The sequence below is a fragment of the Odocoileus virginianus genome, chromosome 15 (genome assembly GCF_023699985.2).
Source record: "Odocoileus virginianus isolate 20LAN1187 ecotype Illinois chromosome 15, Ovbor_1.2, whole genome shotgun sequence".
NCBI lineage: Eukaryota > Metazoa > Chordata > Mammalia > Artiodactyla > Cervidae > Odocoileus > Odocoileus virginianus.
The window spans coordinates 65,961,334-65,976,193 of NC_069688.1; the positions used below are offsets into that span (position 1 = coordinate 65,961,334).

The window sequence follows — 14,860 nt, forward strand, 5'->3', positions numbered from 1 at the left end:
TTGTTTTTCTGGCATATGCTAGCTGTTTCAAGATAACATGGCTTTAAATCAAGGGATGAACATTTAAAAATTTCGAACTCCTAAAGATGTGTATTGTTTTGAAGAATTTCATAAATTAAAGTTAAGATCCTCCATCTTCTAAAAAAAACATAAAATTCAATTGTCCAGGATACTGTTTTGAGGCATTTTGGGTCTAACATCTTTAAAAAGTTACACTTAATCAACTGTGCTCCAAAATAAAAATGTAAAAAAATTATAAAAATGCCTTTATTTCTTTCTAGGTAGAGCAATGATAGATATAATACTGTTGCCTTCTGACAAAGATCCTCCAAAACTGAGAGACTGTCTGCCTACTGTAGGAGCATTAAAACATTTGAAGGAATGGTATTCAGCAAAAATTACTGTAGCAGGAGATCATTGTGAAATGTAAGCTCTCTGTGCTATTTGTTTTTATAGTTAACTTGCTACCCTGCTTTTAATAGACCCAGCATTTGAAGATTTTTTAAAATGTGACAGTTTTATGGCGGTGGCCAAGAAAGCAACACCTTATGGGAAAACAAACTTTTTGACCAACCCAATGTGTCCTACTGTTCTTGGGGTTCTCAAGGCAAGAATACTGAAGTGGCTTGCCATTCCCTTCTCTGTGGACCACATTCTGTCAGACCTCTCCACCATGACCCGGCCGTCTTGGGTGGCCCCACACGGCATGGATTTGTTTCATTGAGTTAGACAAGGCTGTGGTCCTGTGATCAGATTGGCTAGTTTCCTGTGATTATGGCTTCAGTGTGCCTGCCCTCTGATACCATCACGCAACACTTGCCATCTTACTTGGGTTTCTCTTACCTTGGACGTGGGGTATCTCTTCATGATTGCTCCTTACCTTGGACGAGGGGTATCTCCTCACGGCCGCCCCTCCTGACCTTGGACGTGGAGCAGCTCCTCTCGGCCCTCCTGCGCCTGCGCAGCTGCTGCTCCTTGGACGTGGGGTTGCTTCTCGAGAACCCCATGAACAGTATGAAAAGGCAAAATGATAGGACACTGAAAGAGGAACTCCCCAGGTCGGTAGGTGCCCAATATGCTACTGGAGATCAGTGGAGAAATAACTCCAGAAAGAATGAAGGAATGGAGACAAAGCAAAAACAGCACCTAGTTGTGGATGTGACTGGTGATAGAAGCAAGGTCCGATGCTGTAAAGAGCAATATTGCATAGGAAGCTGGAATGTTAGGTCAGTGAATCAAGGCAAATTGTAAGTGGTCAAACAGGAGATGGCAAGAGTGAATGTTGACATTCTAGGAATCAATGAACTAAAATGGATAGGAATAGGTGAATTTAACTCAGATGACCATTATGTCTACTACTGTGGGAAAGAATCCCTTAGAAGAACTGGAGTAGCCATCATGGTCAACAAAAGAGTCTGAAATGCAGTACTTGGATGCAGTCTCAAAAATGACAGAATGATCTCTGTTTGTTTCCAAGGAAAACCATTCAGTATCACAGTAATCCAAGCCTATGCCCCAACCAGTAATGCTGAAGAAGCTGAAGTCGAACAGTTCTATGACGATCTACAAGACCTTTTAGAACTAACACCCAAAAAAATGTCCTTTTCATTATAGGGGACTGGAATGCAAAAGTAGGAAGTCAAGAAACACCTGGAGTAACAGGCAAATTTGGCCTTGGAGTACAGAATGAAGCAGGGCAAAGGCTAATAGAGTTTTGCCAAGAGAATGCACTGGTCATAGCAAGCACCCTCTTCCAACAACACAAGAGAAACTCTACACATGGACATCACCAGATGGTCAACACCGAGATCAGATTAATTATATTCTTTTCAGCCAAAGATGGAGAAGCTCTATACAGTCAGCAAAAACAAGACTGGGAGCTGACTGTGGCTCAGATCATGTAACTCCTTATTGCCAAATTCAGACTTACCTTGAAGAAAGTAGGGAAAACCAATAGACCATCCAGGTATGGGCTAAATCAAATCCCTTGTGACTATACAGTGGAAATGAGAAATAGATTTAAGGGACTAGATCTGAGAGACAGAGTGCCTGATGAACTATGGAAGTAGGTTCGTGACATTGTATAGGAGACAGGGATCAAGACCATCCCCCTGGAAAAGAAATGCAAAAAGGCAAAATGGTTGTCTGTGGAGGCCTTACAAATAGCTGTGAAAAGAAGTGAAGTGAAAAGCAAAGGAGAAAGGGAAAGATATTCCCATTTGAATGCAGAGTTCCAAAGAATAGAGAGAGATAAGAAAGCCTTCCTCAGCAATCAATGCAAAGGAATAGAGGAAAACAACAGAATGGGAAAGACCGGAGATCTCTTCAAGAAAATTAGAGATAAAATGGGAACATTTCATGCAAAGATGGGCTCCATAAAGGACAGAAATGCTATGGACCTAACAGAAGCAGAAAATATTAAGAAGAGGTGGCAAGAATACAGAGAAGAACTGTACAAAAAAGATCTTCACAATCCAGATAATCACGATGGTATGATCACTCATCTAGAGCCAGACATCCTGGAATGTGAAGTCAAGTGGGCCTTAGAAAGCAACACTACGAACAAAGCTAGTGGATGTGATGGAATTCCAGTTGAGCTATTTCAAATCCTGAGAGATGATGTTGTGAAAGTGCTGCACTCAATATGCCAGCAAATTTGGAAACCTCAGCAGTGGCCATAGGACTGGAAAAGGTCAGTTTTCATTCCAATCCCAAAGAAAGGCAATGCCAAAGAATGTTCAAACTACCGCATGGTTATACTCATCTCACACGCTAGTAAAGTAATGCTCAAAATTCTCCAAGCCAGGCTTCAGCAGTACGTGAACCATGAACTTCCAGATGTTCAAAGTGGTTTTAGAAGAGGCAGAGGAACCAGAGATCAAACTGACAACATCCACTGGATCGTCAAAAAAGCAAGAGAGTTCCAGAAAAACATCTATTTCTGCTTTATTGACTATGCTAAAGCCTTTGACTGTGTGGATCACCACAAAATGGAAAATTCTGACAGCGATGGGATACCAGACCACCTGACCTGCCTCTTGAGAAACCTGTATGCAGATCAGGAAGCAACAGTTAGAACTGGACATGGAGCAACAGACTAGTTCCAGATAGGAAAAGGAGTACGTCAAGGCTGTATATTGTCACCCTGCTTATTTAACTTCTATGCAGAGTACATCATGAGAAACACTGGGCTGGAGGAAGCACAAACTGGAATCAAGATTGTTGGGAGAATTATCAATAACCTCAGATATGCAGATGACACCACCCTTATGGCAGAAAGTGAAGAGGAACTAAAAAGCCTCTTGATGAAAGTGAAAGAGGAGAGTGAAAAAGTTGGCTTAAAGCTCAACATTCAGAAAACTAAGATCATGGCATCTGGTCCCATCACTTCATGGCAGATAGGTGGGGAAACAGTGGAAACAGTGTCAGACTCTATTTTGGGGGGCTCCAAAATCACTGCAGATGGTGGTTGCAGCCATGAAATTAAAAGACGCTTACTCCTTGGGAGGAAAGTTATGACCAACCTAGACAGCATATTAAAAAGCAGAGATGTTACTTTGCCAACAAAGGTCCATTTAGTCAAGGCTATGGTTTTTCCAGTGGTCATGTATGGATGTGAAAGTTGGACTGTGAAGAAAGCTGAGCACCGAAAAATTGATGCTTTTGAACTGTGGTGTTGGAGAAGACTCTTGAGAGTCCCTTGGACTGTGAGGAGATCCAAGCAGTCCATCCTAAAGGAGATCAGTGCTGGGTGTTCATTGGAAGGACTAATGCTGAAACTGAAACTCCAGTACTTTGGCCACCTCATGCGAAGAGCTGACTCATTGGAAAAGACTCTGATGCTGGGAAGGATTAGGGGCAAGAGGAGAAGGGGACAACAGAGAATAAGATGGCTGGATGGCATCACCGACTCAATGGACAGGAGTTTGAATAAATTCCGGGAGTTGGTGATGGACAGGGAGGCCTGGTTTGCTGCGATTCATGGGGTCGCAAGGAGTCGGATACAACTGAATGACTGAACTGAACTGAATATGTCCTACTGCAATTAGAGATTTTTTTCATTAAGAAAAACCTAGATTTTCCTTATTTCATACTTTATATTTCTCAGATGTTTTAAGTTTTTTGTAAATATTATGGATACTGTTTTTGAACCGTTATTGAGTGTTATTCTCTCAACTCATTGTGTATTTTTAAGTAGGTTTGTATTGTCCAGTGAGCACCATGATAAATGCCATGGGTATATGGATACACTGGATTTATAATGTCATATTTGTTTTTTGTTTTATGTGCAATGTAGAGATAAATATATATTGTTGCGTTTTACTTGAGTAAGTGTCAACTGTGTATTACAGTTTTGATCCTTAAAAAGGTGTTGGATTTGTTCACTTCATGATTTTCTTTCAACAACCGTGTCTTGACCACGGTCATTGTGCCAAACACAGCAGCATAGGGAATTTCAGGAGTGAGCTTTGGTCTTTCCATTGAAATACGGGGAGGGACTGGAATGCATACGGTCAGGGTAAGCTGTCAGTGGTGTTAAGGAGTTTCATATACAGCTGTTGTGGGAACAGTTTAGGAAAGCAGTTCTTTTGAAGATAAGAATTTAATTCTTTGTATCTGTATATGTGTGTACATATGTGTGTATCTGACATGTTAAAGCCAGTAAATGACAATAGGAAAATCTATTCATTGGTAGCATTAAGGGTAATTATTCATAATACATGGCGATATTGAGATTAATGAACATATGCTGGAAACTTCTGCAGAGACTGATTTAATGAATGTTCTATAATATTAGTAGATAAAAGCAGAAATAGAAGCTTGACATTTTGCTTGTTTAGCTTATAGTTAACTATAACCATTAAATCTAAGTCAAATTTAAAAGCCTGTATTGAATTATCATGAACTTTTTATTTATAGAAGTTATCAGAAAATTGCAGAATACCTTTCTGCTAATGTTGTATCTTTTGAAGACCTCAGAAATGCTATTGATTCAAAGGAGCTGTGGAGGGGAAAGATTCAGATATGGGAGAGGAAGGTAAGGGGATTTCTGTTATCACAGTTTACAAAGTTGGCCTTTCAATGTTATTTACAACACAGATAATATAAATGAATCCTAATGAACATGTACCATTTGAAGATGTTCTTGAAAAACACTTAGAACTTCTTTGTTAATAGAAATGTTCTGAATTTATACTTATGCAGTAGCCCACTGGCTTCATGTTGCTACTGGAACTTTCTATGTGACCACTTCAAACACAAACTGAATTTTTTACTTTATTTAAATTAAGTAGTCACTGTGATTGTTTTGGGCACTGCAATTCTAGAATGTAACATTATTTTAAAACATAGCATTTAACATTAGTTGAGTTCATGTTTGTCCAAGCTGCTTTATTTCATGTAAGATGTATTTTTTTTTTGCATGTAAGTTGTATCCATGTTCAAATAAGTATTTCTGGTATTTGATGTATTTCAGTCTATTATGCTTAGTCGCTCAGTCGTGTCCAATTCTCTGGGACCCCATGGACTGTAGCCTGCCAGGCACCTCTGTCCATGGGATTTTCCAGGAAAGAATACTGGAGTGGGCTGCCATGCCCTTCTCCAGGGGCTCTTCCTGACCCAGGGGTGGAACCCCCATCTGCTGCAGGGCAGGCAGAGTCTTAACCGTTGAGCCACCGGGGACGGCCCTGTGGTTCCAGGGAGCGGGCCTAATGAGCTTCTGCAGTCCAGTGAGAGGCCGTGGAGCCTGTCGGGAAACACTCACGTGTACGTTGAGGCACGAATGATGTGTGCCTAGATGGAAGAGTTGCATTTTGAGCTGGGGAATCAAAAATGAATTTACATATGGTTTTCCTCTCAACTTTTATGTTGAAATAAGATATATTAATCTTTATAACTTAATTCATGATGCCTGTAACTGCCCTCTCCATTTCTTTTCAGTTTGGAAGTGAAATTAGTTTCCCTGAATTTTGTTTAAAGGGAGTCACACCAAAGGATTTTAAAACATCTAATTTAGAAACTTGCTTTCTTGACAAAAAGATAATACCGTCTAAGGATAAAGATATTTTGCCAAAGGTAATCTGTGTTTGTTTTTGCAATCATCCATTCATAAATATTTTTATAAGATACATTTGAATCTTCAGTTAACTAATATATGTGCCTAAGTGTGCTCACTCACACAAGTTTTATTATAATTGTTCTTAAATTATACTGTGTTATCAGCATTGAATGTTGGCAAAACTATCACTGTTTTAGATTCTTTTCAAAATGGTGTGATCCTAATGTTAAGTCAGTATAGGCCTGAAACCACTTTAGGTTTGAACTTTACTATGTGAGCTTTCTAGGATTCAGTTTGAAGGGAACATGACACAGTGGAAAAAGAACAGGCTTTGATCTCTCTGTCTCTGTGTTCACACACACAAACGCATGCGTCAGTTCAGTTCAGTCGCTCAGTCATGTATGACTCTGCGACCCCATGGACTGCAGCACACCAGGCTTCCCTGTCCATCACCAAACCCAAAACTTGCTCGAACTCATGTCCGTTGAGTCGGTGATGCCATCCAATCATCTCGTCCTCTGTCGTCCCCTTCTCCTGCCTTCAGTCTTTCCCAGCATCAGGGCCTTTTCTAATGCGTCAGCTCTTTGCATCAGGTGGCCAAAGTATTGAAGCTTCAGCATCAGTCCTTCTGATGAATATTTTGGATTGATTTCCTTTAGGATTGACTGGTTTGATCTCTTTGCAGTCCAAGGGACTCTCAAGAGTCTTCTCCAACACCACAGTTCAAATGCATCCATTCTTAGATGCTCAGCTTTCTTTATGGCTCAACTCTCACATCCACATATGACTACTGAAAACACCATACCCTTGAGTATACGGATATTTATATAAATACACACTATGTGTGTTGTGTATTTTTGTGTATACACACACATACATAGAATCATATATGGTAAAATTACTCAGATTTATGCAAGTTTAAAATTTTATATTGTTTAAAGATGTTTTTGCTTTTCTTTGCCCTTCCTATTAAGTACTCTAACCCCAACCTTGGAAATACCTTCTTCACTAGCTCACTCTTAGTTTAGTTTTAGACTCTATCCAAAGAAATCCTTAATCTTATTTCTTCAAGTGGAGCTTGCTTTGTTAATTAGCTTTCTTGGTTTCACTAGTTCTTTCTTTAATTACCCTGGTATTTTCTCCAAGGAATTTTTTTTTTTTTAAATCTCAGCATACCAGTTAGAGTTCATTCTGGTGTGTCTTTTCTTTTTCTTTCTCAGTTTTTCAGATCCCCTTCAGTAACCTAGCCTTCTGGCATATCTGTCTGTCTAGCTAGAGATAAACAGGAAAACTTGAGAACTCTTGTCCTCTGTTGCTTACCTCTTTTTGGACTTACTTTCTTCCTGTAAAACTCTTTCTAGAAACTTTCCTTTCTAGGAAATCTCCATGTCTATCTCTCCACTCTGAGAGCTAGAATTGAAATGGAAGAAATTTTTGTCTGTTACAGAGAATGAAGTGTTTGGCTTGCATAGTGTATAAAACTGTCTTTTTAAGACCCATTTTAAAGATTTAAACCCTGCACTTTCATTTTATTTCTCGTATTTAAAACCTTACATAATTTTATTTTCCGTTTTAGGTTTTTCATTATTATGGCCCTGCTTTAGAATTTGTGCAGATGATAAAATTATCAGATCTACCCTCCTGCTATATGTCGGACATTGAATTTGAGTTGTATCCTTTTCATTTACATGTTCATCGTAGATCACATTTTCTGTGTCAAGTAGAGCTTTTTCGTGGTACCACCACATTTAAATATTTGGCCATACTTTTGTTGTTTTTCTTTTTTTTTTATAATATCAGTATACCTTTCATTGCCGTTGTTTTAATAGAAGTTCTACAACTTGGAAAAAAGAATCTTCCTTCAGGTAATATATTTATGCCTTTAGGATAGGCAGAAGACTTCCTGAGATTATCACTCACTTGTGGGGTAGGGAAGAGGGAAAAATGTTAGGAATCTGTAAAGAAAAACAAAATAATTTATATACTATTGGAAGGTTCAGATGTTTCTCTTGACATTGGCAGGATAAAAGTGCCATTTTACTGTATTTTAGGTACTTAAGTAAATATGGATGCCATCACATTTGTCTGGAAATATTTAGCGTATTTTAGAATCTTTTTAAAGAAAATATATCTAAGACGTTTTAAGAATATACCTAATAACAGAATATTTTGTATAAAAAGAATTTGTTGTTGGTTGGAAATGAAACACTAGTATATACAATGTTCTTGAATTTTTATTCAGAAGCTCCAGTTTTTAAAATCTCTGGTTCTAATAGTTTGCAGTGTCGTTACTTCTTCTTGTATCTTCAGAATCAGAAAAGTGATTATCCCTAAGGAGAGGAGTAGTTTAAAATTTTTGATAAACGAATTTAACCATCTTGTGAGTTGGAGAATCAAACTTACTGTAGGAGGTAAAATTATTTGACAGTTAACCATTCCATCGTTTCTTTAACTCCTTAGTACAGGGGATTGACCAAAAACAGCACCAGGCAGAGCTCCGTGCTGCTGTTGGAGCAGGTTTCGTCCCTCTGTGGCGAGGTATAGAGAGTGGGGCTTGTGTGGTTTGTTTTTAGCTCAATATTTACAGATGTGTGAGAAAAGGGAATATATGTTTTTTTTAATCTGTCTTTGTGTGATGATTTGGTTTCTTTCACATAACACATTGTTTTGGTCCTAATTCATATTAAATACTTTGGACTTGCTATAACTCCAGAGTCTACTGCAGACAGGAAGTGATTTTTGTTTTTTTAGAAGAGATTTTCAAAAATAAGCTTCATGATTGGTAATTGCTTTAAAGTTTTAGGGTACGTTAGGTTATTGTTAACCTACTCCTTTCACATTTGATTTCAGTTCTGTGGCAAGATATTTATACAGCCCAAACGATAGACACACTTAAGTGAAACATTTTCCCGAAATGCATAAAGCTCTAGATACCCTCTTTTGAAGTTACAATGAAATCTTTAGTCCTTAATTTTATAGATAATGTTTCAAGTCAAAATCAGACATAGACCTGTAATTTAGCACAGGTATAAAATAATTATTAATCCATCTATTGAAGATAGGGAAGACCAATCCTAGAAGACAGCTAAATTGTTGGTATCTATTCATGGCATTTTCAGTTGTTTTATTTTAAATTTGTTTTATTAGATTGTCATTTTTATTGTTTCTTGGGCAATGACTATAGAATATTGAACTGTACTTATCAGTCAGGGACAAATATTGGATCTGTAAATATATGTTCCCACTTTAATGCAGCAAAAGGCATAATTTTTGGAAACATAGATTATGTAATTTGGCTGATAGATCTGCGAAACAGATGTGAAACAGTTCATTGTACTTTTACAGTGGGTTAAAATTAGTCTTTTACATTTTTTAAAAGAAAATTTTAAATTGCATGCTTATTGCTTGAAATAATCCTGGTGCTTTATACCATGATTTTCATTTATTTGTTCTTTTTTTTTTTTTTTTGGACTGCCTGCCCTTTGTTTGTTGCAGGTACTGGAGAGAATAAAGTGGACAAGGTCCCTCCTTGGGAAGCTGTCATAGTCGTTAAATTCTAGTGATTTATGTGATCCTAAGTTGTTGAGCTTAAAAAGGATGTTTGATTATCCCCAGAATAAAAATAAAAGCCTTTTAGAGGAATGCTTATTAGATTAGAAAAAGGCAAGATAAAATTGTTAGAGAATCATAATATCTAGTAATCATATGGACAGGGAACACTTTTGTTAAAGAAGAGAATTTATAAGGCTAAAATCATGATTGTCATTAGTGCCTCGTTGTTTGGTGTTTGCCCCTTGAAGGGGGTTTGAAGTGGTGTCTTAAATTTTGAAATAGAAGGTGAGAGTAAAAGCGTCACTCTCAAGTCTCTCGGAGTCCATCTAAGGGTTAGAGTAGGAGTGAGCGCAGCTTATCAAAAGTAAAAGCGTCCTTCTCAAGCCTCTCAGAGCCCATCTAAGGATCAGTGTAGGAGTGAGCGCAGCTTATGAAAAGTAAAAGCGTCATTCTCAAGCCTCTTAGAGCCCATCTAAGGATCAGTGTAGGAGTGAGCGCAGCTTATCAAAAGTAAAAGCGTCGTTCTCAAGTCTCTGAGTCCATCTAAGGGCTAGTGTAGGAGTGAGCGCAGCCTATCAAAAGTAAAAGCTTCGTTCTCAAGTCTCTCAGAGCCCATCTAAGGATTAGTGTAGGAGTGAGCGCAGCTTATCAAAATCTAAGTTTTGTTGTCAGTATTGTGTAAACTATTGACATAAATTTATTTTGTAGGAAATTATAGCATTTGTGATTTAGAAATGTTTATTTTCATTTTTTTAGTAAATGTTTAATCAAAAATAGGCTGTCTCAGAAATGTGATTATTTATCTGGCTGGTGGATCAGGATATTTATACCAGGGTATAAGTTATGCTTTGAACTGTGTTTAGCATCTCTACACTGTTAAGCTGTAACTATAATTTTAACGGTCATATAATTGTTAAACTATAACTGGACTCTGATCTGGCATACTCACATTGCAGCTTTGTCTGCCCTTTGGGCCAGGTGGTCTTGTCATGCATTTTGAGCTAAGAAGTCTTCTTTATTCAAGGAGGAAGAACTAGGACTTAATGTTTAGAAAACTAAACATATATATTTTAGAATTAATGATTATTTTCCTAAATATTTTTATTTTAATGTCTAACCTTGAGTATGTGGGATATATTTAACTTAAAAAGATTATGGCTATAATAATAAAGGAAAGTAAGCATATTTAATTTTACCTTCCTTATTTTGCCCCTGGTAGACTTATTTTTATAACTGTTAGTTAAGAATACTTAAGCAAAAATAATAAATAGCAGCAAAAAGTGTTAATTAACTTTGTGTCACATATCTCATATAACTCATCTGTCTATAGAAGACAATTAAAAGTGACTTTGGTTTAGATTTGAGATGCCTCGTGCCTAAATTTCACCCAAATTTAAAGAAAAAAAGTATATATCAAGATGTACTGATTTTGTAGCTTACATTTCTAAAATAACAGGCAAAATACAGCTTTCAAGGTTGCAATTTATATTGTTCAGTGCTTAATCAAACTGAGAATTCACCTAAATATGTTATGTTGGGTTTGGGGGAACAAATATTTAATGAACATCTGTGTGCCCAGCCATGGGAATTTGAAGATGACTAAGTTGAGCTTGCTCATAAATCAGCTGGATGCTGCTGTATGTTTTCTGGCATATGATTCATGGTTTCTCTGAATTTTATACCTATTAGCATTAAGTCTCTGATATCTAGGAACAGAAGTTTATGAAATTGCCTTTTGATTCTAATTTGAAGCCAGAACAATAATCCATTTAGATCCAAAGTTATAAAATTATGGCTTCGTATGACCAGAATCTTTTGAGAACAGGTAGAATTTGTGGCCTCTCATTGATTTGCAGATAGACAAAGAAATTACACCCACAACCTGAACTTAAATATTGTAAATATGGTTTTCAGAGAGATATTACTCAGTGGAAGGAAAGGGAATACCTATAGCTGAATACCTTTTTGTGTTTTTTGGCTTTTTCTTTTTTGGTAAAGGTGAGGCTGTGTTTTGGGTTTTTGTTTTTTTACTTTTTATAGTGAAATTTTTGGGAGAGAGAATTATTAAAGGTGTGTTATGTAGGTGAGATGTGAGTAGAGAATTGTCAAGTGATAGTATGTTAAAGGTGCTTTCTGTGTGCAGTCACTAAGAGTATATTCTGTTTTATCCAGGCTGGTGCTCTTTTTGTATTGCCATGTACCATTAGTAGCATACTTATTCCTCCTCCTAGCCAACTCAATTCAAGAAGATGGAAGGAATATATGGCTAGAAAGCCTAGGACGATCAGTGGTAAGCAGTCCAGTTTTTATGGTGCAACATAAATAATGTACATATCAAATCTGAAATGGAGATTTAACACTTTTTTATGAGAAAATGTTATTTATTACTACTAATAAGAAGGATCTGTATCATATTAAGATTTTCTTTTTATCTGACAACCTACTGCAACATATATACAGCAACCTTAATTTATTTGTAAAATATCAGTGTTCAAAAGACAGAAATCTTGGTTAACTAGATAGCTAACTATATTGAACATGGATTTCTTAGAGCCACTTCAGGAATAAAATTGATGGAAATAAAGTGATTAATTTATTATATGATATATTAAAAAAATTAACTTGTTACAATTTTTTGAAGAAATTAATAGAATTTATTTAACAACTTTTTATATGATGTGCAGTGTTCTAAGTACTTTAGACATCTTGATTCATTTAAATTTTATAATAAACTTATGAAATTATATTTATACCCATTTAACAGATGTGGAAAATTGGGGCTTGGAGAAATTACAGAGCCATGAATTGCCAGAATCTTGTTTCAAATCCTGTCTCTTCCAGTTAATAACTCTGTTAACTTCTCCAAGGATTTGAACCCAGGCCTCTAACAATCAAGATGTCATTAATTTCTGTTATAAATTCAGACTATTTAAATCCAGACTAATGTCTCATGAAGTAATGGTGGGCCAGATGTTAAAGTCGCTTGTCCGAAGTCACGTCGCCGAGGCGTGTTCCTTTGTCCTCTTTGCCAGCGTGTGCTCCAGTGGGACAGTGGCTGTGGCCTGCGCCTCGTGGCTCAGCTGGTAAAGAATCTGCCTGCAGTGCGGGAGACCTGGGCTCCATCCCTGGGTTGGGAAGATCCCCAGGAGAAGGGAAGGCTTCCCACTCTAGTATTCTGGCCTGGAAATTCCCATGGACTGTATAGTCCATGGGGTTGCAAAGAGTCGGACACGACTGAGCAACTTTCACTTCTTTCTTTTGTCTAATTTAATTCTGAGCTTGTGGTTAGTTTTTGTGACCCGTGTTGTGATGGGACTAAAGACACACGTCTGCCCAATTGCGATTTCGAGAAACACTCTCAAGTCAAGCGCTCGTGCTCAGCCGTGTCCAGCTCTCTGTGCCCCTGTGGACAGTAGCCCGCCAGGCTCCTCTGTCCTTGGAGTTCTCCAGGCAAGAATACTGGGTGGGTTGCCATTTCCTTCTCCAGGGGATCTTCCCGACCTAGGAATCGAGCCTGCGTCTTCTGCCTCTCCTGTATTGCAGGCAGATTACTGACCAAGAAAGCTGCAGAGATACTCTAGAGCCCTAGAATGCTAAGGAATACAGTTTTACAATCAGCAGCTTCCCCAGTACTTTATAGGAAATAGGTGAGATATTGAAATCCATGTTAGCAAATGTTGAATTTGAAATGCAGATAGTATCTATGTAGAAAATTAAAGCTAGAGTTTAAAGTTTTAGATGTATATCTCTGTGAGTCATCAGGGCAGGAGATTTAGAGGTTTAGTTTACCAGCTGTTTTGGTTACCTATTTTACATGTCACCATAGTTCATTTGAGTTCAGTCGCTCAGTCGTGTTCGACTCTTTGTGATCCCATGGACTGCAGCACGCCAGGCTTCCCTGTCCATCACAACACCCGGAGCTTACTCACCCTCATGTCCCTTGAGTCAGTGATGCCATCCAACCATGTCATCCTCTGTCGTCCCCTTCTCCTCCTGCTTTCAATCTTTCCCACCCTCGTGGTCTTTTCCAGTGAGTCAGTTCTTCCCATCAGGTGGCCAAAGTATTGGAGTTTCAGCTTCAGCGTCAGTCAGTCCTTCCAATGAATATTCAGGACTGACTTCCTTTAGGATTGACTGGTTGGATCTCCTTGCAGTCCAAGGGACTCTCAAGAGTCTTCTCCAACACCACAATTCAGAAGGATCAATTCTTTGGTGCTCAGCTTTATTTATAATCCAACTCTCACATCCATACATGACTACTGGAAAAACCATAGCTTAGACTAGATGGAACTTTGTTGACCAAGTAATGTCTTTGCTTTTTAATATGCTGTCTAGGTTGGTCATAGCTTTTCTTCCAAGGAGCAAGCGACTTTTAATTTCATGGCTGCAATCACCATCTGCAGTGATTTTGGAGCCCAAGAAAATGAAGTCTGCCACTCTTTCCCTATCTGTTTGCCATGAAGTGATGGGGACCGGATGCCATGATCTTAGTTTTCTGAATGTGGAGTTTTAAACCAAGGTTTTCACTCTTCTCTTTCATCGAGAGGCTCTTTAGTTCTTCTTCACTTTCTACCAAAAAGGTGGTGTCATCTGCATGTCTGAGGTTATTGATACTTCTCCTGGCAATCTTGATTCCACTTTGTGCTTCCTCCAGCCCAGCATTTCTCTTGATATACTCTGCATAGAAGTTAAATAAGCAGGGTGACTATATACAGTCTTGATGTACTCCTTTTCCTATTTGGTACCAGTCTGTTGTTCCATGTCCAGTTCTAACTGTTGCTTCTTGACCTGCATACAGGTTTCTCAAGAGGCAGGTCAGGTGGTCTGGTATTCCCATCTCTTCAAGAATTTTCCACAATTTGTTGTGATCCACAGTTAAATGTTTTGGCGGTCAATAAAGCAGAAGTAGATGTTTTTCTGGAACTCTCTTGCTTTTTCCAATAATCCAGTGGATGTTGGCAATTTGATCTCTGGTTCCTCTGCCTTTTCTGAATCCAATTTGAACATCTGGAAGTTCATGGTTCACATACTGCTGAACCCTTGCTTGGAGAATTTTAGCATTACTTTGCTAACGTGTGAGATGAGTGTAATTGTGCGGTAGTTTGAGCATTCTTTGGCATTGTCTTTCTTTGGGATTGGAATGAAAACTGACCTTTTCCAGTCCTGTGGCCACTGCTGAGGTTTCCAAATTCACTGGCGTATTGAGTGCAGCACTTCGCAACATTATCCTTTAGGATTAGAAATAGCTCA

The 14,860-nt window shown here is 38.1% G+C and overlaps 1 protein-coding gene across 4 annotated transcripts in view; it reads left to right on the forward strand.

Annotated features, from left to right (window-relative positions):
• The window catches only part of MTBP (MDM2 binding protein), a 72,466-nt gene that overhangs the window by 7,992 nt on the left and 49,614 nt on the right, over window positions 1–14,860 (forward strand). For 3 of the 4 annotated variants that reach the window (XM_020872093.2, XM_070477494.1, XM_070477496.1), the window contains 6 exons: window positions 282–426; window positions 4,921–5,038; window positions 5,941–6,075; window positions 7,635–7,729; window positions 8,524–8,596; window positions 11,783–11,900. In XM_020872093.2, the coding sequence (XP_020727752.2) occupies window positions 282–426; window positions 4,921–5,038; window positions 5,941–6,075; window positions 7,635–7,729; window positions 8,524–8,596; window positions 11,783–11,900 (684 nt within the window). The remainder of the gene's footprint in view (window positions 1–281; window positions 427–4,920; window positions 5,039–5,940; window positions 6,076–7,634; window positions 7,730–8,523; window positions 8,597–11,782; window positions 11,901–14,860) is intronic. The other variant, XM_070477495.1, reaches the window with a different exon arrangement.